This window comes from Aplysia californica, unplaced genomic scaffold, assembly GCF_000002075.1.
Source record: "Aplysia californica isolate F4 #8 unplaced genomic scaffold, AplCal3.0 scaffold00201, whole genome shotgun sequence".
Lineage (NCBI taxonomy): Eukaryota > Metazoa > Mollusca > Gastropoda > Aplysiida > Aplysiidae > Aplysia > Aplysia californica.
Genome location: NW_004797471.1, coordinates 217410 through 243314, shown reverse-complemented (window position 1 = coordinate 243314; position 25905 = coordinate 217410). Strand labels below are relative to the sequence as shown.

Sequence of the window (25905 nt, the reverse complement as noted above, 5' to 3'; positions counted from 1 at the left end):
TGCATAAGTATGATGACATTTTTTGTCATCATAGTTATGAGCGTAAGAAGAGAATATTTGAACAAGAATCTTTGGAAGTTATTCTTTTTAGTTTTAATTGACATTGCTCTAGGCATTTATGAAAGAAGAGGAATGACTGAATTTATGGTCTCTGACATTTTCTGCAGCACAAATCGCTTTGTAATGCTCTTCACTAAAACAAATATTGTCCCAGCACATCTTGGAATTCCCATGTCAGTAGTGTAGAAGTTTGGTACTTTGCTGTTACACACAAAAAATGTGATTTTGACAAGATTAATCCCTTTACTTGCCGATTATTGCATGAACTTTACAACTCCACATCAGGCTGCATTTTGCATTCCAGTCACTCCCTACACCCACGCAACCACCAGACGTTCATAACTCTGATGACAAAGAGATATTTTCATTTTTTATCTTTCTCATTTGCTAAAATGCAAAAGCAATGCCTGAATGAGGTGATAGGAACTTTTTTTTTTACTAGTCCAGGCCAAAAATACCAGTCACGTACGACAAAGTGCACTTTAACTTTGTCATCTTATGTGCATAACACGATGACAAATTTGGGATTGGTTAATGGACGTTTCCGGAAATCACCCCATCGTACAAATGTTACTTCTTTTGTCTTCAAGAGGAAACCCCTTGTGCGATTTCAGCTCTAGTAATCGAGTTTTATTGCTCAAAGCTTGTCTAGGTGTCAAAATGTACAATTCTGTATGACGACAACAGTTATGCACGTCAGACACCTAAAGATAAAAATTGTGAAGCTTGATAAAATATTTACATGTATGCCTGAAATACGATGTCTTTAGACTTACCCTCAGTACCAGTAAAGTTTTGAAGACTCCACACAAAAATGTGCGTTTGGAAGTAATTGCAATGCTGTTTTCATGTGATGTATTGAAATGAGCAAAAATAGCAGCAAAATCGCTTTATTTTATCATTTCTTAGATATAAATCATACATAACGCAAAAAACTTTCGCTTGTGCTGCTACTGCATTATATTAACAACTCATATATATATATATATGCATATATATATATATATGCCACAATCAGATATAAATCTGTTTTCTATAAAAAGGAGTACAAAACAATACTGCATCACATAATGTAAAATGCTGTGGTTCTGGCTCAGGCTCATTTCTATATATCTATGGAACTTTACCATTTGTTTTATTTTACATTGCTGCAAAAGAACGTGTTAAGTAGCACATTTACAGTATTCACATGAAATCATAATAGTTCATAATTTCACTGAGGCCATTGTGCAGGGTGTGTGCTAATGAAGAATTTCTCTTCTCTGTCAGGTTCAAGAAGAGACTGCTGATTTAGTTTTACCAAGATGGCAGCTGCAGATGGATCTGGCTGCAGTACGCCGCAGCGGAGCATATCTGGGGATGAATCCGACTCAGATTTCGAAAATGAGCAGAATAGACCAAGAGGTATGCTGTGTTTTTGTACGACTGTTGAAGAATATGATAATTAATCATTATAGTTATGTTTGTAATAGGTTCACTTTTTTTTAAAAGTTCAGTTGATAAGTTGTCAATAAAAGCCTTTTATTTTTTAAGAAAACTTACTGAAGTTTGCACTTCATAGACAAGACTCTGTGATGTGTTTTGTGTACAATGGAGATACACATGATTTTATGGCGGATTCCAGCAAGTTTTTCTATTTAATTAAAAACTTGGACTGCAATACAGTTACAGTAGGGCCCTGGCTATAACATGACTACTGGGACCGATGTCCAATGTGATGTCCCTGTTATAACGGAACTCTCTTATAATCGGATGTAACTTATGATTAACAAATGGGATCATTTTTATTACATAGATTACCCACTACCAATGTATGAATTATAATATCTACTCTCTTCTCCACATTATTTGGTCCTTATCTTTCTTTCTCCAGTACTTTAGTCTCATGGAAGCTGGTTTGACATCGTTTGAGATACACAGGATGTAATCTAATGAAAATAATTATTGCATTTATTTAGCGTACATTATATGCTCTACGTGTTTTACAACTATTCACCTGACTTTGTCCTCTTTAGGCTTGACTGGTTTGCAGAACCTGGGAAACACCTGTTATTTGAATTCAGCTGTGCAGAGCCTCTCAAACTGGTAACTGGGTTTTTTTCTTCTTATTTATCCAGATTTTTTTTTAGCTTTTGGGTGCCTGATTTTGTTCAAAGAAAATTAAGCATGAAATTAGGTTACCTCCATAACTTTAACAATTTATAACTCAAATATTTTGGAGAAAATAGAAATAATGCTAATGTTTCGACTGATGAACAAAAATGATGAAAGTCTGATATAAAGTTAAAAATTTTGTTGTATTTTGCCTCTTAATTTCTCATTTTGGCCGTCAACAAATTTCTTTTAGGTGATCATAATGCTAGTGTCTTTGCATTTTGTTTCCAGTCCACCATTGACCCAGTACTTTCTGGACTGTGCTCAGTTGATCAGACCTGAAAAGGCTCCAATGCTCTCCAGAAGTTACTTGAAGCTCATGACTGAATTGTGGCACAAGAAACGGTATGTGTCTCTGTGATACTGATTACCAGTGCCATGCTCCCCACGCCGGGCGGTGCGATAATGCGGCAGACTCACAGCAGCTGAGGATGACCCCGGGCTCATATTAATTTATTGCCCTGGGTTTTTTTTGTGTCAGCCCTATGTATGGCACGTCAATTACATGCAGGAGAAAAGTGCTTATTCGATCGTAGTTTGGATTACACTTCCACCTTTGCAGATAGGTTAATCTTTATAACATGAGAAGCTATCTTGTGAAATTCCCCGTAAGACGATTGCACTGTTAAAAAAGGAGCATCGACGCCATTTCCTCCAGACTTAGGAATGCTTGCCGTTAAACTCACTGTGACATCATAGCAGTGTAAATTTAGGCTGCTGATTGGGCAGATATTTTAACTGACATGAATACCAAGTAAAGCATCTTACTCATGAATCAGGACATAAAGGAAGGTTTCTTTCAGTTTGTTGTCACAAGTAATTTGCTTAATTTCAGTTTTTTCATAAATTTACAGCTGATATGGAGTTCAGGTCGTGCTCAAGGACACCTTCAAGGTGACAATCCACCCATAGGCTTTATCACTGGCGTTGTTTCGCTACCTTAGAATTACAAAGTTTTATCTGACATTTTTAGCCATTTTGAGTTACTAAGACCATGATGTTGGAAACTAAATGTTTTATCTGCTCTTTCAAGATGCTAAGATTATTTGAAGTCGTTATCATGATATTCCAATCCTTGCATTCGAAAAGGCTTGACAAAATGTGCAAATCACAATTTTTTACGTCAGATTTCTCAAAACTAGGTACTGACCAGATAGAACTTTGTGTAATTCTAGGATAGAGATAGAGATATGCTTGACACAATTGTCCTCATCCATTGTAGCAATGTTGACCTCATCCCCAGTCCAAGCTACGTTGTGCCCAGCGGTGTGGTGACGGGGATCAAGGCTGTTCATCCCATGTTCAGAGGGTACACTCAGCAGGTCAGGCCTACTTTACTCTGTCCATTCAAATGGGGGAAAATGTTGATGGTTGTCAGCTGATACGTTTCCGTCAGTTTTTTTTTCTTTTAAAGTAATTTGTTCTATGACACAATATCTGATCTCTCAGAGGGTACACTCAACAGGTCAGGCCTACGTTTCTCTGCCAATTGGAATGGGGAAAAATTTGATGGTTGTCAGACATGTTTTCCGTAATTGTATCTTTTAAATGTAGTGTGTTTAATTACATAATATCTGATTTCATTTCGACTTTGCCTGTCTCCCTTACTATGTTGACAGCAGTACTTTGCTCACCTATTGACGTCATGCTTTTTATTTTATTTGTTTCAAAGTTATAAGCTCTTGTACAGTATGTAAACATGGATGTGTTGCAAGCCTGACTTTTGCAGTTGTATTTACTCTCAGTTGCTTTCAGACGCCTCTCTCCTAAATGACCTAAACTATGTTGATGGGGATGTAAAAACACCTACATGAAAAAAAAAGCAGTTGCAGATTAATGGTCTGTTGTTAAAGGAGAACTAGCTTGAAGGTGTTTGCTTCACTTTAAAGGCACAGGGCTGTTGAGTCTATTGTTTTGTATTTCTTTTGTTTTGTACTAACGACCTCTTCCTTGGTTTAATGGTTTTGTCTGTATCAGAGAAATAATATTCCATCCCACCTACTTTAGTGGTTTTTTTACCTATTAGGGTGTGGAACACTAAAGACACTGATCATGATTGCACAATGGTCTAAACGAAGGGTTTTGCAATGAGAGGTGAACTATTTACCTGATGAAATCCCATGCTTTTGAGAGGTGAAAGTTTTGTGGTAAAGATGGACTGAAATGGTTGATGATTATGGAATAAAAAAAAGGAAGAATGTTTACAACACATGGACTCATTGCGTGTGGTGTTGTGAAATATTCTGCAGGATGCCCAAGAGTTTCTGCGCTGCCTGATGGACCAACTGCACGAAGAGTTAAAGGTTGCAGCGGGCTCCGACGACAGTGATAGCGAAGACGAGGGAGATGATGGTGGTGGCGGTGGCTGTGATGACGACACCAACAACGGCAATAGTACTGCAGGTGATCCTGTTGAGGACACAGCGAGATACCACGCTGAACCAAAAGTAAGGCCGTGCTCAGCTTCGGGCCTATTGCCGATAATTTGTCGACTTTTATGTAAAAATAATCTTGAGTCGAAATGTTTTAAACCTAAATTCAGTTACCAAGTAGTGCTAGGCTCAGTGCCCTAAAGGTGCCACTATGATCAGCTGATTCAACGGTAGTTTGAAAGATTCAGACCTCACTTTTTATATTCAGAAGTGCCAAATTTCTTGATGAACAAGGAAATCCAGATTCCTGAAATTGCCCTGCTGACCTTGCTCACCTCAGGCAAAAGGCCAAGAATTTGTTGCACTTTTTGTATATAAATAAAATGTGTTAGACGAAATTATTTCTAAATTCTGAGTCCCTGTGCACAGGATCCAAGAAGTTAAGGATTTTGTTTTCGTAGCCAGCTGGCACTTCTGTGAATTGAAACGTTTTTGCAAGAGGCTATTGTCAAGGAGAAAAGTGGACATTTTGGACAGTGTGATTATAATAAAAAGGGGGGAAATTTGCAAGGGGGGGGGGGGGGGGAATGTGAAGTGGTCGTTTATACGTGTGATTGTTTTTGACAGGTGGCCATTGGAGCAGGTGCAACTGTATTTCCTCATGTTGCAACGGGCACTGTGTGATAAGATAGCTTTATTTTCTTTTATTTCAGAACAAAAATTGATTTTGTTCTCAAAAAGATTTTAGTAATAGTATATTGACAAGTGAGGAGGAAAGCAAGTAAAAGTATAATTTCTAAATCAACTAAACCCGTAACCTGATCTTAATTGGATTGTGCTGTGCGATTTTGAGGAAACAAAACTTGATCAATGTTTCAAAGCATGTTGTCGCCAATTGTGCCATTCAAACACCAATAGCGAACTAGTGATTTTATAAGTAGCAATATCACACGTCCCGCGTGACTGTGTAAAAGCGTTGTAGACTTGCACCAGCTAGGGACTGGGGGTAATATCAGGAACACTTAATTTATAGCACTTTTTTACACCAGCCATATGTATCATACATCAATACACGAGGAAGAAATTGGGGCATTAACTGAAGAAGACATTTTTCTAATATCTTCAGCAACAGTCGAGCTTTTAGCGAAGAATGATGATTGATCTTTAGCGAATCTGAAATCTGCAGAATGGCTCCATGATTTTCCGCCTCTCCTTATTCGGAAGGTGTGGAGATCTTCTATACATTATCCAAACGTCCCCAAATCTGACTACCAATGAGAAGAGAAATTCATGGCATTGATGATGTCGGGCACTATGCTTGGAACTTTAAATAGAGGAAAAGGAGCTCATTGTGTTGCATGCTGTTGTAATTTCTTGCAAAGCCATCCGCTGGGCTGTTATTCCAGAGTCATGGGCCCTTGAGCTATTCATGTCACACCATAGTGAATATTGAATAGTGATTAATAAGCTCTAATTTCATGAATGCCTAAAAATAGATGTGTTTCAGTGAGCTTACAAAGATGTGATTTTAAAAAATCTTCTATTCTCAATCTCCATGTCTATCTTGTCTGGTTGCCCCCCCCAGAGTTCAAGTACTGCTCCAGGTGAGGCCAATCGACGGCCATCATTCGACTCGATGAGCAGCCACTCGGAGTTGGACTACGAGACGTGCGACTCGGGCCTCAGCAGCGAGAGAAGCTCCAATGGAGAGCGCGACAACATTTCTAGCGACGAGAACAACAGCGACTCCAATGAGACTTGTAAGCTGCGGAGGTCAGATAGGATGCGTAAGGCCAGTGCAGGAGGATCAGTCGCTGCAGTGGAGAATGCAGATTCGGTGAGTGGCTGGTGGCTCAGCGAGTAATGGCATCTGGATACTTTAGAGCCAGATTCGAGAACTGGAAAATTTGAATTCTTTGTCCCAAATATTTTGTTTAGGGATCCATCTAAAAGTTAAATTTCATCTTTCTTTGGTTTTGAACTGCATCAGAATTATAGAGATCTTTTAGAGTTTATCATTTCCCATAATGTTGAATCGCTCATATATAAAAATCTGCTCTTTGATATTTCTGACTTCTGAGCAGTAAATGTGAGTGGTATTAAATTGAGGTTGACTTAATAAGGAAAATGTATGGCAGGTGTATGGAAAAGTGTCTGTGGAAAGGGGATGGTGGTGGTGGTGTTGAGTTGAGATTTACTTTATGGCGAAAATGTGTTGCAGGTGGCGAACACAAAGGAAATGAAGGAGACGGCCAACCTGCTGGAGAAGAAGAACGAGGCAGAAACCCAGGCCCGTCGGCCCCGGGGGAAGGCCGTCATGGAGGGCGGGGACTCGCGGGAGCAAGGCAGCCCGCCGATGCCCTTCTCCGGTGTGCCCACCAAAGATGGGGAGATGCAGACTGTGTCCGTCGCGGCGCAGCGGGAACAGTATCCGGTCCTTACCCTTCAACAACAACAGCAGTCGATGCCCAAGTCCCCTCTGAAGAAACAGTCCAAGACAAGTGAGTTGTGCTGGGTCTTGCTGTAGGAAATGCTGGCAAGCTAGTAAAAACATATGTGAGGTGGCTAGGTGAAATCCGGCACTTGTCAAAATAATGAATTGAAAGAAACTGTGATTTTTCCGTAGGTTTGGCAATTTTTACAGAATTTTATTTTTTTATTTTAGCTCAGCACCTTTAATGTCTATCAAAAAACACATTTCTGTGTGGATTTCACTAGAAAACATTGGTTGGAGGCACAAAAAATGTGCATTTATAGTTTCCAGAGACTCTCAAGCTATGAAAATAACCAAACTTTTGCGACCATTTTTTTGCTAGTTTTACCTCTGAAATCAGGCGATCCCAACCTCTTTCGGTTGCAAATGTCTGCTTCAACTATCAAGACACCCCGGAAATACCAGTTCACAAACATTGAAAAGAAGTAGAGGAAAATGATGATAGTAGGGAAGAGGAAAGAAAAAGCAGCAGGTCCCCCTATATTGTTTCGGCTTAGTATGAGCATGACATTGATAAGTCAACCCATTTACATTTCTACTGTGCATACAAACATGTTTGTATTCCCCTTTGGGAATGGCCTAAAGACACTTCAGTCAGTGGCATTGCCCTGCAGGGGCATTGAGGGTTTGAAAATACCCCGAAAAGTTAACAAGTTTTGTTAAAGTTAAAGTGTGTATTATTAGTTTCCTTTTTTAGTAAATGAAGGAAAGCAATTTGATTTTAATGTTTTGATTCTTTTTGGAGACATAGTTGTTTTTGAAGAAAGGAATATACGAGTACTTATTCTATTTCCAGCTGATAGAGACTTTTTCTCAGTCTTGTTGTTTTTTTTGGGTTTTTTTCAGGAAAAGCTAGTAACATCAAGTATGACAGTATCATATCTCAGACATTTGATGGAAAAATCTTGAGCTCAGTGAGGTGCCTGAACTGTGAGACGGTAAGTCATAGTACCTGTAACTCATTCGGGGTTTGGGGGGGGGACAAGGTGTCAATCCTCTCTGGGCTGTTTGGTGAGTATTATTTACCCCCACATGATGAAAAATGTTTGTCATCTGATTGACTTTTATTTTTACTTATCTGGCAGAAAGCTCTTCTTTTTGTTCTGGTAGGTCTTAACTTTTGAAGCAGTAGGTAATTCTTCAGATCTAAATACTTTCTAGTACCCAATAGGCCCTATATCTGATCTAATAAGTCTTACATCTGATATGACAGATGTGGCATTGGTACTCTTGTGGTCAGGCTACTGGACTCGCAAGCATGAGGTTGCCGGTTTGGGTATGAGGCACTTTACACGAATTTTCCTCACTTCATCAGTGTGGGAATGGGTACCCGCCAATAGACAGCTGTAAGATGGCTGCTTGCACTGTATGCTTCCCAGGAAGTTGAGATGGTTTCTGAATGCTATCAGGTCTGCTGGGGTAGTAATATAGATTATGAAACGCGTAGAGCTTGCTGTTGAGTGGGACAAATGCTTCTTTTTTTTGTGGTATTATTGTTATTATTGGATCTTACATTTGGTCTGACAGTTCTTAGCCCTAGAATTGTCAGTGTATTTCCCTGTGCATGTGAAATTTGTCTATTTTCATATAGCTCAGATAAGGCTTCAATCAGTAATGAAACTCGTATAACCAAACATTTTCTTTATCTATATTGAATGAGCTACATTAAGAGCATTCTTTTTTTTAGTTTGGAAGAATTTTAAATGACTTGGGATGACATAATCATTCCCCCCCCCCCCCCCCCCCCAGAGATGCTCTCAAGTGCACCCATGTTTTAAAGGGTGCCAAGCTATGAATATCAATAAAAAGGTATTTGCTGCAGTCCTAGAATGTCTCTATCAGTTGATAATAATTTCTCTTTGATATGTTTATGGGGGAAAATCACTAGGTGCTATTAAACTGTATAAAAAATTGTTACGTCACAATGGTTCACTCATTGAGAAAAGGTCATATTGACCTCCTTGACCACCAGGACGTAGCATGACTGACCAGATCTGTTCCTCAAGTAACTTAAGTGCTCTGCTTGATAACAGCCGTGACCTACAACTCCAGTTCTTGACACACCAGGAGAAAAAAGACTATCCGTGGCCATAATATTATGAATTTTCAAGCTAGATGACTGATTTTTTATGTGGTGATTACTCAAACTCACACAGGTGGGTGAGCAGGCAGGTAGTCCTGGTAGAACCGTGTACAATGGTTGATATGATATCAAGTCTTTGTTCAGTGTTCTCATTCTTTATATCTTGGGTGTATGTGTGTGTGTTTCTCAGGTGTCCACCACCAAAGAAACATTCCAAGACCTGAGCCTCCCGATTCCCAGCAAAGACCACCTCCACATGCTGCACTCCGGCCATCACCAGGTCACCGGGGGAGTGACCCCGCCGAAGGGGGGAGCCTGTGGGGAGGTGCACCAAGGCTGGCTGGCTTGGATGTACTCGTGGATGAAGAGGTCAGTGCTGTGTTCTTGTCTGGGGGGGGTTTGGAGGGCACCACTGGTAGGTCGTACTTTTTTACTTTCCCTCTGTTGTTTCTGTCTGTCTGCTGTACTTTCTTTTCCTGCACTGAATGACTATTATTGTGTCGATGTGCTTTTCTTTACTCAGTCAAACTAACAAACAAAACGAATGTCCGCGGAGAAGGTAGTAATGAAATGGTTGGCATAGAAGTTTCGCTTAGGTGTGTGTATGTTGATGTGTGGGGGTCAAAAGAGTGACAGACAGAGAGCCAGAGAGAAAAAGAAGATACAAGAAATGAAAGAAAAAGTAGACAGAATATGGTGCTACTATGCTTGTGATAATGTCCGTCTTTCTCATGTCTCTCTCCCCAAATCCAGTTGGTTTATTGGGCCCACCATCACCCTGCAGGACTGCCTGTCTGCCTTCTTCTCAGCAGATGAGCTCAAGGGAGACAACATGTACAGCTGTGAGAAATGCAAAAAGTAAGACAAGTCTTTTTTTTTTTTGACATGTCAAAATGCAATGATCTTTTAATGTTGAAAGATTTTTTGGGTGGAAAGATTTTCTTTTTTAAGTTAAAAGGTTATGAAAAATGCAAATATTTGTTTGAATTATGCTTACAGACAAATAATGCCCTTATGAAAAGGGTGAATGTCATCATTGTTAAAAGAGAAAGCTCTGAGGATGTAGATGTTCAGTGTGATCTACTTATTATCCTGGATAAATGAAAGTCCATCACAGAAAATATTGTTAAAAGTAAAAACAAGAGATCTCATTAGCCAAAAAGTTTTCCAGAATTTTGTGCATTAGAATATTTTACTTAAACTATTTACCCCATTAAAAGTGTTGGGTGACTTGAACCTGATTTATTGCTCTTTATAGACTGGTGTATGTATTGCCTCCTTCAGAATGAGATCTAAATAGTGTTGATGAACATTTATCATTATGATCCCATTACTTTGCCCTTTGATGATTTTTTTTAGGCGGGGGGGGGGGTTCTTTTTCTCTTACTTTGAGCTAATAACTTGAATTGATATTTGCCTTATTGCTGGAAAAATTTAAACGTTTTGGCAACTGTCTGATTGCTTGACTTAAGTAATGTCGGACAAAATTCCCTCTTATTTTTAAGCAGTGGACAGTCTGATTCTTGACTGTGATGTCACTGATTTTACCTTTGTTTGTGTCTAATGTTTCAGATTGCGCAATGGGCTGAAATATTCCAAGGTCTTAGAGTTACCCGAGGTGAGTTCATTCAGTCTTATGTCGTCATCATTTGTCTCTTTCCTCAGGGTACTGGATGCACTGCTCCACACATTTTCAGAAAGCTTCTGCTTCAGGGCTCTAACCTCACTGTTTTCTATGCATTTTTGTGCGCTGAACACGAAAATGGTGGCAAGATTTGACGTTTAGTTCTAGTTTTCAAGATATATGGGTTTTCCTGATTTACAATACAAAGATTGAAAAAGGACTAAAGAATGGCTAACATATTTATACTCCGTTTACCCTAATGTTGCTTTGCCATGGCTGTGATGTTTTGATGAAAATGCTCCCCATGTTCTTTGCTCAAAGCAGCACATTCATAAGACCACCCACATCAGTACAAGCAGCCAGGTTGCCCTTCATTGTAAAAAAAAATGATGGGAAATCCTCGTCTCAATTTCTAAATGTGCCCACTCTCAGCCCAAGGCTATTGTTGGAGCCTCGAGCCTATCATTTCAGCCTTGTGTTTTGCCAGCTCTAAGTCTTTGAGAAGGTCATTCAATTGGTTTTGTGTGATCATATTACATGATGTTCTTGCTAGAAACTTTGAGTGAAAATCAGGGTTGTTTGATGGTGAAGCTTCAGTGACGTCTTTGTCGCCTTCTTTCAATATGTTTATCGGGAAAAATCACTAGGTGCCATTAAATTTTTAAAATTGTCTCTGATACTACTAGAGTTGGTAAATCGTCGCTGTGTGCTACTGGTATCAGGCTGATGGAATATCAGGATATTCAACATAAGTTTTGCCATTTCCCTTAAGTCTTTTTTCAACTGGTTGCACAATGCAGAAGTAGCAGTCATCTTTGAATTATTTTTTTGGTTCACTTCAAACCATTAGCTCTGCAGCGGTTCACTTCAAACCATTAGCTCTGCAGCAGGCATTGATAGATATTCTTTCCCCTTTGCAACCACTGCCGAAGGTTTGTGATACAAGTGTTGTTGCATTCGTGAGGGACTCACTTTTTTGGGGGGGGGGGGGGGGGGGCAACTTTGCATCTTGCACTTCCCTGTATAGTTGACAACTTTCCCAGAATTATGTCCCTCTGTACTTTTTGCTATTTGAATCTGCCTGAAGTAATAACATTTGGTATAAATGGGGAAAAAAAGAGGATGGTCAAGTTCCCTATCCTTTGTTTTTGAAATTCCATTATGTGAGGAATTTTTAAGGCTTCTGCATGCTTGGCTCAGTCCTATTGGCGATAGACGTTAAATTGGGAGGTCTTGCCTCTTGAGTAACTTGCAGTATTGAATCCTTACAATTACAATGACACAAAGACAGGCGAAAATTCAAAGGGCTGCCTCAGGTGCACTGGATATATATATATGGTTGTGGTTGGTGGGTGCTCTTTTGTGGTTTGCTCCTTCTTCCCTGTCAAACATCTATTGTCGATCTCTCATTTTTTGTGTGTTTTTGTTACTCTCTTGTAATGCCTCTAATCTCCAACACTCATATGACTTTTTTCGTGTTGCAAGTGCGGAAAAACTCTTACTAAAACTAAAACTAAGGACTGGATATGAAGTTTATAAATGTGGTGTTATTGCTCCTTTCCAGATCCTATCCATCCACTTGAAGCGTTTCCGTCACGAGTTTTACTCGTCCAAGATCAGCACCTACATCTCGTTTCCACTTGAAGGCCTCGACATGGAGCCCTATTTGCATAAAGGTATGAGACTGATTCTGAGCATAGTCAGCTGTTTAGAGTTTGACACCTCACTACTCCAGGATTACAAAGTTCTATTTGTTCAGTGCCTAGTTTTGAGAAATTTGAAATAAAAAAATTTTTAGTTTCTCAACATGTCAAGCTTTTTAGAATGCAATTCTTTGAGTGTCTTGATGACGACTGCGAATAATCTTACGACTTTGATAGTTGAGATTTTAAAAAAACAAAACATTTTTATTGATCACAGAAAGGCACTTTGAGTTACGATGGCTAACATGCGTATATACATAAATACATAGTTAGAAATGCATACGCACATAAATACATACACATATGCGTACATAAATACACAATATTCAACAATACAGAACAATTTCACAACCTACCTTAATATGATATCATATTGTTTGTGTATACTTTGTGTCTTTTAGCTGATGAAAGCTTGATGTCAATTTCGTCAAACTAGGGATCGATATTAATTATCCCATTTTGTTTGTCTTCTGCAGCCTGTAAAAATGAAGTGACTCTCTATGACCTTGTTGCCATCATCTGCCATCATGGGACAGCTGGAGGTGAGTGGAGCTGAACTAATATTTCAAAATTGGATGGTCTGTTTTAGATGGGTGCACAGTTTTCTCAGTTGATATCTATAACTGGCCATTGTTACGACTTTTGCGGAATGGTTAGGATTTTTATTAAATTTTACGAAAATATGAGCACTTGTAGTCACTCAGTGCCACTTTTCCCTTAGAAAAACATTGGTCTCTTGGACTCTGGAAGTTCGGAAGCCAGGAGTAAGGCAAACATTATGTTGGCAAGGTATTAAAAAGGCCCTGCTGTTTTGCGTTGTGGGTGACAGCCTAGGCCGTGAGAAGATTTTTTTTAAAAGATGGATGCTTGTTTGAAACATTACAATTAGTTTTGGTGGGTGATGCACATTCAGGATCAAAGGTTTGTGACTTTTTCTGTAGTTCCAAATGTTCTTTCCCTTTTTATTATTAACTTGACAATGACGAGCACGCCAAGAACTCTTTTTTTTCAACACGCCTCTGTTTATGTTGCATTTATACTTGCTTGACTACAACCCTTATCCTTGACACCCCAACAAAGAAAACTGTCCATGGTCATATCACATATTTTAAAGCCAGATTACTAATTGCGGGTGCTCTAGTGTGGTTTGCTCCTTCTTTTTTATCAAACATCTATCATCCTTATCTGTCCTTTTTTTTGTGTTTGTTACTCTCTTGTGACACGTCTAATCTTCACCACTTATATGACCTTATTGTGTTGCAAGTGTCGTAAAACTCTTACTAAAACTAAAAAAGATTACTAATTTTTTATTTGCTGCTTACTAAAACATATGCTGGTGGGTGGGCTGCCCCGGATATCACGCTGGGCTATGATTACTATGACCGTAAGTTAAACTCTTGAGGAGACGTTCTGGAACTTGGGTTTTTTAGGTAGCTTTCAACGCTCTCGTTCTGTCCTGTTGGAAATGGACATTAACTCATAGGATGTACAGCCTGCCTCCTAAAGTATCGAATATGTATTATTTTATGAAACATGCAATAGATAAAATCAATCAGGATGTACAAATTTATATTTTAAACTCTATCAGGATGTAAACATTTGTATTTACTCACAGGATGTACATTATGTATGGGATAATATTAACCAATGTGTGTGTATTTTGTATGAATAATAAGAATCAGCATCTGTAGGGTAATGTTTCGGCTCTTTGCTGTTTCACCCAGTAGAAGTGAGTTCGATTCTTGTGTTAGGAAGTCTGTTTTGTCAGGTGTGTCAGTCTGTGTTTATTGAGATACTATATCCCTTCAGCTCAAACTGGTCATGATGGGCAGAATGGAAGCAACCCACCTTGGAAATTGTCAAAAATGTGTCGCTGCGAACGTAAAACGCACAATGAATCTGTGACTTGTTGTGACATGCTTTGTTTTGTGACGTGCTCAGGTGGCCACTACACAGCGTACTGTTTGAACCATCTGAACGAGCAATGGTACGAGTTTGATGACCAGTACGTGACTGAAGTGGACGTCAGCCAGGTGCAGAACTGCGAGGCCTACGTGCTTTTCTACAGGTCAGTCCGTCCACTGTAAACTGGAAGAGGGGTGCTCATTTTGACTCAGAAGTGAGCTGCTTGCTTCTCATGGTTTTTTTTTCGGGGGGGGGGGGGGGAGTTTTTTTCGTTAGTGATTTTAAAAGCAGATAATCATGTGTAAGCGTGTGTGTTGTTTGAGCGTGTTTCTGTAAGAGGACATTTGAGGACGTTACTGTTGGGTGTTTCCTCTGTGGTTGTAACGTCCCTCATTTAGAGGAGGGGGGGGGGGAATTGTTTTGTTTTTTTATACCTTAAAGGCTTTCATACCCTTGGTCCCCACCTTAGATAAGAGTGAAATATTTTGTCTCCTTGGAGAACGATGTAATTTCTGCATGGTGAAGTTATTTCTTTTTATCGAATATCTCCATCTGCTGTGATGCTGTATCCCACTCAGCGTAAGTTGGCCATGACAGGCAGTGTTTAAGCTACCAGCCCCCTCTATGAATAGTGCCATTGGATATTTTAAAATTAAATAAACAAAAAGGGATACAGGAAACACTCTCAGAAACAATATTGAAAAAAAAGGGGAAATAAAAAAAAAGATGAATATTTAGTGAGCACATGTGGATTAACTGACTGAGGACGCGCTCTTTGGTCATTTCATATGCACTTTTTAGGGTCACTATAAAAAAGAAGCATTTTTTTGTTGTTCTTTCACGTTTTTCAGTTCTTCTTTCTTTACGTAAAACCTAGAGAAGACAGAAACAGCATGCATTTTATGAAATATACAAATATATGTTTTTGAAGTGTGTATGATCGTTCAAAATTTGCCTCAACTTGTCCTTTGGTCTGTTGTCGGACATATGTGTCCCCTTCATCCTTAAAGAGTTAATCAGTACCCATCCTGACCTCTGTTTTCAGGAAAAGCAACAAAAAAATTGAGAGTGTCCGTCAGCGCATCATGGAGCTGGAGAGCAGTGAGGTGAGTGTCAAGCTCTGGAAAGGGCATCCATGTGTATGGTGGGCCATGTTTGTTGACAAGAAGTGTCGAAAAAGAATAAGAATAATTATAGAAAACAAGTTGGATTTGGTTCAGCTGACCTGCTACTCATCCCGATTTAATCAGGATTTCCCAATTTTTCCCCCCAAATATCGGGCATCTAGTTTTTCCCAATTTTGATGGATTGTATCCTGATTTTTGTTGTTGTTGTTTCGTCTTTTGTGCCGGATTTTTCGAAAAACCTACTCTGCCTTTTTCTCATTTGCCAGAAGCACTGGTTTGACTTCTTATCAGCAGGATCTGTGAACGCTATTTCCCAAAATATGGATGCCGGGTCTAGTAGTTGACTCGCACGAAAGATCCAATACCATGTATAGGTATGGTATTGGATCTTTGCTTGCACAGTCACTGTGTTGTGTGTTACAGTTTACCAGTAGCAGGTCCCACTTGGTTGCTCTTGATCTGGGGGGGAGGGGGTGTCTGTCTGTCTGTCTGTTTTGGTTTTATGTTGTGTTAGATGGCTGTTATAGTGTTAGTGTGCTTACTGGCATCTGTGGGGTAATTGAGTGGCTTTTCTCTGCTGCACACAGAAGACATTACTTCTATTTCCAGATGGAGAAGTTTTTATATGGAACGTCTGTATTTGTCTGCTGGTGTGCTGTACTGCACTCACCCAGGGCTAACCCTGGCGGGTGCATTCAAAGCAGCATATGGCACCCCTAAGGCTTCTTAATTCTGTCAATGGGGGTTTTAAAAAAAAATAATGATGTCCGTCTTGCTTGTACGAAGCATAAAGGAACCATTATCATGTCTGTGTGCTCTTTTCTGATGATTTAACAAACAATATTTTTACGCGAACAGTTTCAAGGAAAGACGATCGTAGTCAGTAACTAACAGGCAGTTGGAGAACAACTCTTGTTGGACCTACTTCTTTTCTTTCCCTCAGTTGTTTCTGTCTGTTCACCTTTCTTTTTCCCTGCTCTAAATGACTGTTATTGTGTCAATATGTTTTATCAACTAAAGTAGTCATTTACTCTAAATATTTTTCATTATTGCCTTTAGCATGTGCTATACATCCGTAGTTCACCCCTCAAATCGAACATGTTCAGTCCTGAGCAAGTAGGACCCTTTAAAAGAAAATAAAGTGATGAAAGTCCAGTGTGTTTTGAAATTTGAGTTTTGCTGAACTTGAAAACAAAACTTTAACCCTTTTTGAGCCTAATCAGCTTTTACCGGATTTCCCGCTGTGGAGCCATACTGGCTTTTACCGGCCTGACACACCAGCCTTTAGTGCACCCTTAAAATAAGAACATTCCTTTCTAAATTTAGATGCTGACGTCCTTGATCTTTGTTTGTGAAATTTCATTGAAACACGTCGTTTAGATCAAAAGCAAAAGCAATTTCTTTGCTACACCACCGGAACCTCTGAAAAACACTGAAATAATTCAGTTCTGGGAAGCCATCAGCTGGCAGCCATTTTGGTTCAGCTGTGCTGACCTACTGACCTATTTATGGTGCTAAGAGTCTAAATAAACATTTTCTGTTGTGGTCTCCATCTGTGTACAGGTGAGTATCCTGAGGTTCTACCTGAGCAAGCAATGGGTCAGCAAGTTCCACACATTTGCCGAGCCGGGACCCATCACCAACTCTGACTTCCTGTGCAAGCATGGAGGTGAGAGAACTTAAGACTTGTGTGTGTGTGTGGGTATGTTTGTGTGTGTGCTGGTGCTGGGTACTCTATACAAAAGTCTCTGTGGCACATTTTTTTGGCTCCTGTAGGAGCCTATTAGACAGTGGACATCACATGTCCATTAGCATTGATGCATCCTTTCTGCCTTCTTCGTTCCCTTCCTTTCTCCTTCTCTGCAGCTTTTCACCATAGCAAATGATTTACATTCAAAGTTATCCATCATTGTCTAATAGGACTGTCAACTCTTTTAAAAACTCATAAAACAAAATTTTCATACATCTTTCTCTTTACTCTGGCAAAATTGAACTACTCAAAACCAAAATGACATATTTTTTGTCTTGAAGGGTGTTGGGCTTGTACAAAATGTTATAAAAAAATAAGAAGCTTTAAATGTCCTGTTTGAGTACAGTGTGCACATAATTATGTTTTTTTTTATTTGGTCTATTTTTAAGGCGTGCCTCCTGGTAAGGTGAGCCTGATAGATGACCTCGTGGTGGAGATCCACCAGAGTACCTGGGAGCTGCTGCACAACAGGTGTGTGTCTGTGTTTGTCTGTCTGTTTTGTTTGGGGGGGTTTTTGTGTGTGTGTGTTTTTCGACGCTCACAACTGCTAACCACCGTGACAGCCACGCACCACAGCCAAAGACAAACCGATTGGGCTTTATGTCTTTTTTTGTTTTTGTAAGTGTTTTACAGTGTTGTAATTGCTTACGGTTGTATGTGTGCGGGACACATAAATCATTTTCAATTTCATTGGAATTAATTTTGAACTTTGCTCAGGCGCGGCCAAATCCTCCTCTTATTGATTTTAGACCACTGAGGGATCTTTAACATTCTCAACTTGAACACGGAACCTTTGAGATTTTTTCGCCCTTATCTGAGAAGGCTGGGTGTTGAATCAAGAGTGTGGCCGAAAGACAACAGTAAGAAGGAACCAAAGAGTAGCAGTAGAAAAGCTGCAGAAAAAGTCAGGAGTCCAGAGGAAGGGGGGGGGGGGGCAGAAAGTAGAGTGGAAAGCAGACAGACTATGGTTCGAGAGCAGGAAAGGAGGTGAAAGGAGAACATTTTAGAGAAGAAAATTTTCTGTCCCTGTCAGGTTTTGAACCTGGGACTTTTGGAATGAGAAGAGAACACTGTACCTCTAGGCCATGAGAGCCCCTTCTGTCTGTTCTCTCCCTGCGTCCACGTGGGGGGGATGGGGGGTTCTTTTTGTTCCCAGCTGTAATTGACAATTTCTGTTTTCCTTGTCCTTACGTTTCTCATGGCCTCAATCCCAAACCCTGTTGTTGTTGTTGTATGTGCAGGTTTGTCATTCCTCCAATGCTGTTTGGCTCTTCAGGTTTGGCGGAGGTCCTGTTTGTAACCATTTGTACGCCTGCAAGACTTGCCATAGTGAGCTGGAGAAGCTGAGGCAGAGACAGAGAATGGAAAAGGAATCCTTCATACAGGTTTGGCCTTCTAGATAGATACTTTTTATACTTCTTTGATCCTCCTTTGAAAGAAATTAGCAGCATTTTCATGAGTGTCCTTCTGTGACTGAAAATGCACATACATGGCATCATATCTCTCCCCCACCCTCCCCTCTCTGTCTCTCTATATTAACTTATGTACACACACACACACACACACACACACACACACACACACACACACACACACACTCACACACACATTTAGATAGATAAATAGGGAAGGAGAAAGACTGGTAAATGAACAGACAGATATACTTACTAGTGTGTCCTTACATCAAGTACAAAAGTGAAAATTTTCTCTATGTTAGATCATGAAAGTTCCTGGTTCTCGTTCTTATTTTTCTGTCGTACTGTTGTTTCTGTCTGCCTGTCTTGCATTTTCCCTGTTCTTAATGGTAGTTACTCTGTTGATGTACTTCTTTTTACTAAAAAAATAAAGGGTTTCACGTGCTTTACTGTTCTTCCTGCACTATAACAGCATGGGGGCTCTCATGGCCTAGAGGTTAAGGTGTTGGCCTCTCATTCAAAGGTCCCGGGTTCGAATCCGGGTAGCGACAGAAACATTTTTTCTCTAAAATTGTCTCCTTTCACCCCCTTTCCTGCTCTCTAGCAATGTTCTGTTGTCTGCTTTCATTTCCACTTTCTGCCCCCACCCCCTCACCTCCTTTGCCCCCTCCTCTGGGCTCCTGACTCTTTCTGCAGCCTTTCTACTCCTACTCCTTGGCTCCTCCTTACTGCTGTCTTTCTGCCACACCCCTGATCTTCTGGTAGGAAAGATCTACACCTAGCCTTCTCGGAGAAGGGCGAAAAATCTCGGAGGGCCCGTGTGCAAGTTACTCACGTTAAAGATCCCTTGGTGGTCTAAAATCGATAAGAGTAGGCTTCGGCCGCCACCCGGGCAAAATTCAAAATTTCCTACCAACTGAAAATATTAGGAGTGTCCCGCGCACTCATATGACCTGTGCATTTGCAAGCGCCGTAAAACACTTTACGAAAACTATAACAGCATATTTTTTTGTTTCTGTTTCAGCTGAATGAAGAGTTCCAGGAGGAGGAACACACAGCCGCCGTGTACGCCATCAGTATGGCCTGGTTCAAAGAGTGGGAGGCATTTGTGCGCGAGAAAACCGACGGTAAAAAAGATCTGGGTTTGATTTGTTTGTAATTTGTTTTGGGTTCAGCTCCCTCCTACACGTTGTGGCCAGGGTCTGTGGTATAATGGTTCAGCGTTTCACCTCCTGGCCTGTGGTATAATGGTTCAGCGTTTCACCTCCTGGCCTGTGGTATAATGGTTCAGCGTTTCACCTCCTGGCCTGTGGTATAATGGTTCAGCGTTTCACCTTGATATGATCCCAGTCGTGACTCAGGGTCAGTTCGGGGGCTCTCGTGGCCTAGAGGTTAAGGTGTTAGCCTCTCATTCAAAAGGTCCCGGGTTCGAATCCGGGTAGCGACCGAAAAATTTTCTTCTCTAGAATTTGTCTCCTTTCACCTCATTTCCTGCTCTCTAGCAATGTTCTGTCGTCTGCTTTCGTCTCCTCTTTCTGCCCCCACCCCCTCACCTCCTTTGCCCCTTCCTCTGGGCTCCTGATTCTTTCTGCAGCCTTTCAACTACTACTCCTTGGCTCCTTCTTACTGCTGTCTTTCATCCACACCACTGGTCTTCTGGTAGGAAAGATCTACATATACACCTAGCCTTCTCGGACAAGGGCGAAAAATCTCGGAGGGCCCGTGTGCAAGTTGCGCACGTTAAAGATCCCTTGGTGGTCTAAAATCGATAAGAGTAGGCTTCAGCCGCCACCCGGGCAAAATTCAAAAATTTCCTACCAACTGAAAATATTAGGTGTATCCCGCGCGCTCGTATGACCTTATGCAGTTGCGAGCACCGTAAAACACTTTACAAAAACAAAAACAAACAAAGGGTCAGTTCCTGCTTTACCAGGCACAGTTTTGGATCCCCAGGGACAAAAAGTTTCCCGAGATTCAGTGATCAGTTACCTGTAATTAGATCCAATTTGTAAATACGACTATCTCAACAGGAAAAAGATTTCCTTGTACGGATCACGTACTGCTAAATGTGATTTAAGGATTACTTTTGCGAAATCCATCTCGTAGAAGCAGTTTGCAAGATACAACCTCGCAATTCGGCTTGAATCACAACAGCATCTTGGCTCCTTTGCTGTATAAGAAATCATGACGAGTGGCGAATGTCTTATAGGTCATGAAAGGGTTAAGAAGACATTTGTTTAGTTCCCGAATGAGCCAGGGGAGGGTGGGGATGTCTTCTGTTTTACCCTGGGTATGTGTGTTTGAGTGTTTGTGTCCTCATCTGTTTGGTAGGCTGTCAATTCCCACTCTGGCAGGGTCAGAGTAGCCAGCCTAGAACACTATCTGCACTTATAAGCTTTACCCACTTTCAGTTGTTTTGTAAAATCACTATGAACATCTCTGTAGCTAGTGTGTTTCTATGGAGTATCTAATTTTTGCCATTTATTTTTGTTAACGTGGAGTGTTAGAAAAACCGCCAGCCAAACTGAACTGGCTTACTGTCTTTTTTACAGCTCCCCCTGGCCCTGTGGAGAACAGTCGCATCATCGTGTACAAGAACGGCCAGGCCACGCTGAGGGCCACCTCGGACCACGGACAGCTGTCGCGGGATATGTGGCTTTTTCTGCACCGCATCTATGGCGGAGGGCCTGAACTCATCATCCGTCAGTCGGCCGGGGCCTCGGTCAAGCCCTCCAGCTCCTCCCCGCCCGCCCCTGTGCAGCAGCAACAGCAGCAGCAGCAGACCAGCCCTCCTCACAGCACGGGCGTCATCGGTGGCTCTTCTCAGACAACTGCCCCCCAAACAGGCGTCTCGCCGGCCGCATCGTCTTCTCCTTCTCCCTCCGGTGGCACCGTCTCGTCGGGATCTTCTGTCACAGTGTCGCCAGTGGTGTCAGCAGCGACGACGAGCCACCACCCTGTGCCACCTGTACCAGTCTCCCAGGCATCGGTGGTGTCGGACAACTTGGTGATGGCAACAGCCCCTTCAGCTGCCTCTTGCTCAATGCCGTCATCATCGCCGCCCGCCGCGCAAGTGGTGCAAAAGTCTGCCAAAAGAAGAGAAGACCCCACAATGCAAAGCCAATCCTCAGCAGTCAGCACGGTCAGTCCAAGGAGGAACCCCGCCCCCACCACCACGGCCCCCCCATACTCCACTTCCAATATGGGAGAGGAGACGGTGGACAAGACACTTCAGTCGACAGTGACATCTGCCTGTGACACGCTGACATCTGAGTCACAGTTCACGTCTGGGGCCGGACACGGAGAGGTTGAAAGCTGTGCTGGGGAACAGGAAGTGATGATGGGCACTGGTACATGTTGCCCTGGTGTGTCAAAGTCGGTGAACAGTGCGGGGTCTGTCCCACGGGATGAGTCGCAAGGGGATGAAGGCCAGGCAGGACAGAGGATGATGAGCTCAATTACTGGGGACACTCCTTCCTCATGTAGTAATTCCTCTATGTCGGTTATGGTCGACTCCTTTGGGGTGACAGAAGAACCAAAAAATGGTTCCCTGTCCGCATCAGAAGCAAATAATGACTTTGATCCCATTCCAGAGCCGCTCACACCTGGGAATACGTCTGCTCCACTGTGGGCGAACAAGGAGGGCACGCTCACAGCCTCGGAAGCCAGTCTGGCAGACAGTGGCCTGGGCGGTGATGTCACTTCCTCCTCCACGCGCAACGACCCCTGCCTGGGGGAGCAGAGAGGACACGATTCTTGTGCTTGGGAGACGGCCTTGGAGGTGGATAGCAACCACGGCCAATATCTGCCTGGCATTCAGGGGGAAGAGGAAGTTGCGACGTCAAGATCGGATAATGACATGGGCTCTTCTGCCCAGAACAAGGGGCGTGCGGAGGTCAAACCTTCCTCGGCCCCGCCGGCCGTAGGCCAGCAGCCAGGGAAGGGGAAAGGGCAGAGGAAGAACAAAAAGGGGAAAAACATGGATGTCTCTAGGATTTGATCTCACGGCCAATCTCTGAGGTATACGGTGGACGTAAATGAAATCTGATGCAGTTTATAAAGATGATTCTCGGACGTAGAGATGCCTATTTGATTTGACCGTGGTAAAAAAGAGAATGGGAGACATTGGATGATACTTTTATAACTAAAATCCGTCATATGGGGAACTCACTCTGCCCATGCATGCATTACTGGGATTATGAATCGGGAAACAAAATCTCAAACTGATGTTTTATCTGTCCCTTAGTTGTATTCGTAAAAAGAAGAAGAAGGGGAGTATGAGTCCACCGTGAAACACTGTCTTTCCTGAAATATTTGTGTGAGGAGCTGCAAACTGGTCACATGGGTCGAAACATGGAACTTGAGATTATTTCAAATTATTATTCTACTGCTTTCCCTGAACATTTCGCTTTTTATGATAAGGTTTTATCCATCATGTTTCTCAAGATATTTAAGTTTTTGTCACGCAAAGCAGGAACCCTACGAAAAGAGAATAACAGCTTTTAAGTTTGCTCAGTGTTTTGATTGATACCACTTGAACAAAACGGACAAAACACAATGTATACAAATACAATAACTGTAAGAATGTACTTTTATACAAAGAACATGTTTTCCCTCCCTAAGCAGCTGGTGTTCATGCGTTTACACCCGCTATGCTGGTGTCACGTTTAGATTCAACAAACCAGCATGTGTCACTACATTCTTTCCAATGGGACTTGCCATTTTACAAATGATGGGGATCTGGTAAAGGGTCAGGACTCTTGCAAATAATTACACTCTATTTCGATATCATGACTAACTTTTACATCTGAACAGTTTTCCAGGATTGGTTGAGACTAAGCGTGCAAAATTAATAAGGACTGTGGCAATTGTGGACGAAGTATCAATGCGTAAAGTCTGCACTTGATTTTCATAACTATCATTCATTAATTAACAGTGGCAGTCTAATCAGGATACATGCTTCAAGCTTCTTTATTCAATGTATGCCTACTACTTTTTATTCGCTTGTACAATGTGAGCTTTCCAACACTGTTTAAAATATGTTTCTAAAATTTTTTGTTGCTATATTACACCATCGCCTATCGGCGTCCCGTGGGGGGAAGGGATGGTTCTTTCCATTGCTGATCAGCTTCCCGTTGGGGCAAAGCATTTAACTGATTTTATGGCGTTCCACATTTAAGTGCCAGAAATCGGAAGCGAAATATCAAAATGGAACTAATCAATGGGTTAATGATATCATAAATAAGTTTTAGGAAACATCGACAGGCCTTTGTTTAGATCTAGTTCTTTTCACTCGCTTGTATACTCATCCGCTGCCCTGGGCAAGGGGTTGGGCTTTGCTGGTATTCTTGTCAGCGGTCCTATAGATGTTAAAATACTTTAGATGTAAAGTCTGCGAATAAGCGATGGCTATCGATTAATAAGCAAGGTGCGGATTTACTTGACGTCACTCATTAACTCTTGTTTTTACATGCCTCAGAGATATGACTTTTGTTGTTATTGAAATATTGATGGTCCCTCACAGAGCTAGAGAAGTGTGATGGTCAAGATGTCCTGAGGACAAATGGGCCGCTGGTCTCTTAGAACCATTAAGGTGACCAAGTTGTTTTGAGGACAAATGGGACCAGTTATGTGGCGAGTAACTAAAGGGAACAATTTGAGAGATGAATAAATGAAGGGAATGAGGGAACAATTCAGGAGAGGAATAAAAGAAGGAACTGTTTGGGAATGCAAAAACTGAAGGGTAAGAGGGCAGGAGTAAAAAGTGTGGAAAATGTTTTAGATGAAATTCCTCAGAGCCTTGTTAGTTCATGGTTCATTTCATTTACACATTACTTTCTATGGGAGACTCTGGACACTAGAACATGGAAGGGGAATCAAAAGCGTTACCTCACGACATCCATTCCCATGAACTATGTTAGTGTGCACAGTTGTGAGTGTTATGCTTGCAGGCCTACTTCTTTATCAAACCTGGCTATTAACGGCGTATTGTAGCTCTGTTATGACAGTCATCATTGACAGCTTTGAGATAACAAGTAAATATAGTTGTTCAGTAGGGGAATGGTATATATATTGATGAATGAGCTCTCCGAGATTTCAAGTTTCGTGTTGTCTCATTCATCAGTGTTAGTTGTGGGGAGTGTTGACAGCTCTCTGTGAATGGCTGCTTTGGCTTGTGGCTGAAGTATGTGAGGACATGTACTCACATTGGCATTTTGTTTGAGTGTGTGGCTGTGTTTGTACTGGAACCTAGAGATAAAATAGAAAGAGATGAGGAAACGTACTGTCATCTGTGATGTAATAATGTTGCTCTTCCCCTTTGAAGGCAGAAGATGTGAGTTGTATCCCCACATGGCTAAGTTACTTTATCGAGTGTCTCTGATTGTCTGCTGGGGCAGTGTGTAATCCTGCTTAGTTCGGGTTTAGCATTTCCGTTCCAGGCAGGTTCGAAACAGCCTGTCTCTGAAATATTCTAAATTATATTAGTGGGGGCATAAAACATTTACCACAAATCTATTTATAGCCATCAGTGAAAAAGTAGCTAGTGTTTGGTGTTAAATCAGAACTAGAGTTGCTAAGATAGTCCTGGGCCTTGGTTCACATGGCAGCACAGAGGAAGACATGGAATCACATAACATCAAGAGGCAGGCCCAGGATAGGGAAAGGGGGAAATAATAGAATAATAGATAGCATTTGTATAGCGCATATCCCCGCTCAACAGCAGGCTCTATGCGCTTTACACTATATTATTACCCCAGCAGACCATAGAACACTCCGAAACATTCTCAGCTTCCCGTGAGGCATACAGTGCAAGCAGCCGATTAAACGCTCAAACTCTAACAAACTGACAAGATGTTTCGCTGTCTATAGCCGGGTACCCATTCCCACCTGGGTGAAGTGAGGAAAATTCGTGTAAAGTGCCTTTCCCAAGGACACAACGTCGGGCCCCGGACGAGATTCGAACCCACGACCTTACGGTTGCGAGTCCGAGAACCTAACCACTAGGCCACCGACGCCACTCTGGGAAAGTGTTTGTTCATGGCCTATACCCAGATCCAGGGTGAGAAGGCAATGATGATGGCGCACGGCACAGCCACACAACTGTTGGAGTAGTGATGCCGACCCTCCCATGTGTTGACAGTAGAAGCTCTGGTTCAAGGAATTTTACACGTCTATGAATATTCTTGAATGAGAGGGCAAATGTGTAAAGTGTGCATG

General features: G+C 41.6%; 1 protein-coding gene across 2 annotated transcripts in view; it reads left to right on the top strand.

The window, feature by feature from the left end:
• LOC101863513 (ubiquitin carboxyl-terminal hydrolase 20) overlaps window positions 1-25351 on the top strand; it is a 31068-nt gene extending 5717 nt beyond the window's left edge. For both annotated transcript variants that reach the window (XM_035969956.1, XM_005099058.3), the window contains exons 2-21: window positions 1330-1464; window positions 2076-2145; window positions 2446-2559; window positions 3458-3536; window positions 4464-4661; window positions 6172-6423; window positions 6808-7087; window positions 7927-8018; window positions 9354-9532; window positions 9917-10021; window positions 10736-10781; window positions 12352-12463; window positions 12967-13032; window positions 14432-14558; window positions 15441-15501; window positions 17086-17191; window positions 17662-17743; window positions 18549-18657; window positions 19712-19814; window positions 21240-25351. In XM_035969956.1, the coding sequence (XP_035825849.1) occupies window positions 1365-1464; window positions 2076-2145; window positions 2446-2559; window positions 3458-3536; window positions 4464-4661; window positions 6172-6423; window positions 6808-7087; window positions 7927-8018; window positions 9354-9532; window positions 9917-10021; window positions 10736-10781; window positions 12352-12463; window positions 12967-13032; window positions 14432-14558; window positions 15441-15501; window positions 17086-17191; window positions 17662-17743; window positions 18549-18657; window positions 19712-19814; window positions 21240-22687 (3729 nt within the window). In that variant the 5' untranslated portion in view covers window positions 1330-1364 and the 3' untranslated portion in view covers window positions 22688-25351. The remainder of the gene's footprint in view (window positions 1-1329; window positions 1465-2075; window positions 2146-2445; window positions 2560-3457; window positions 3537-4463; window positions 4662-6171; window positions 6424-6807; window positions 7088-7926; window positions 8019-9353; window positions 9533-9916; window positions 10022-10735; window positions 10782-12351; window positions 12464-12966; window positions 13033-14431; window positions 14559-15440; window positions 15502-17085; window positions 17192-17661; window positions 17744-18548; window positions 18658-19711; window positions 19815-21239) is intronic.
• Window positions 25352-25905: the final 554 nt, after the last annotated feature.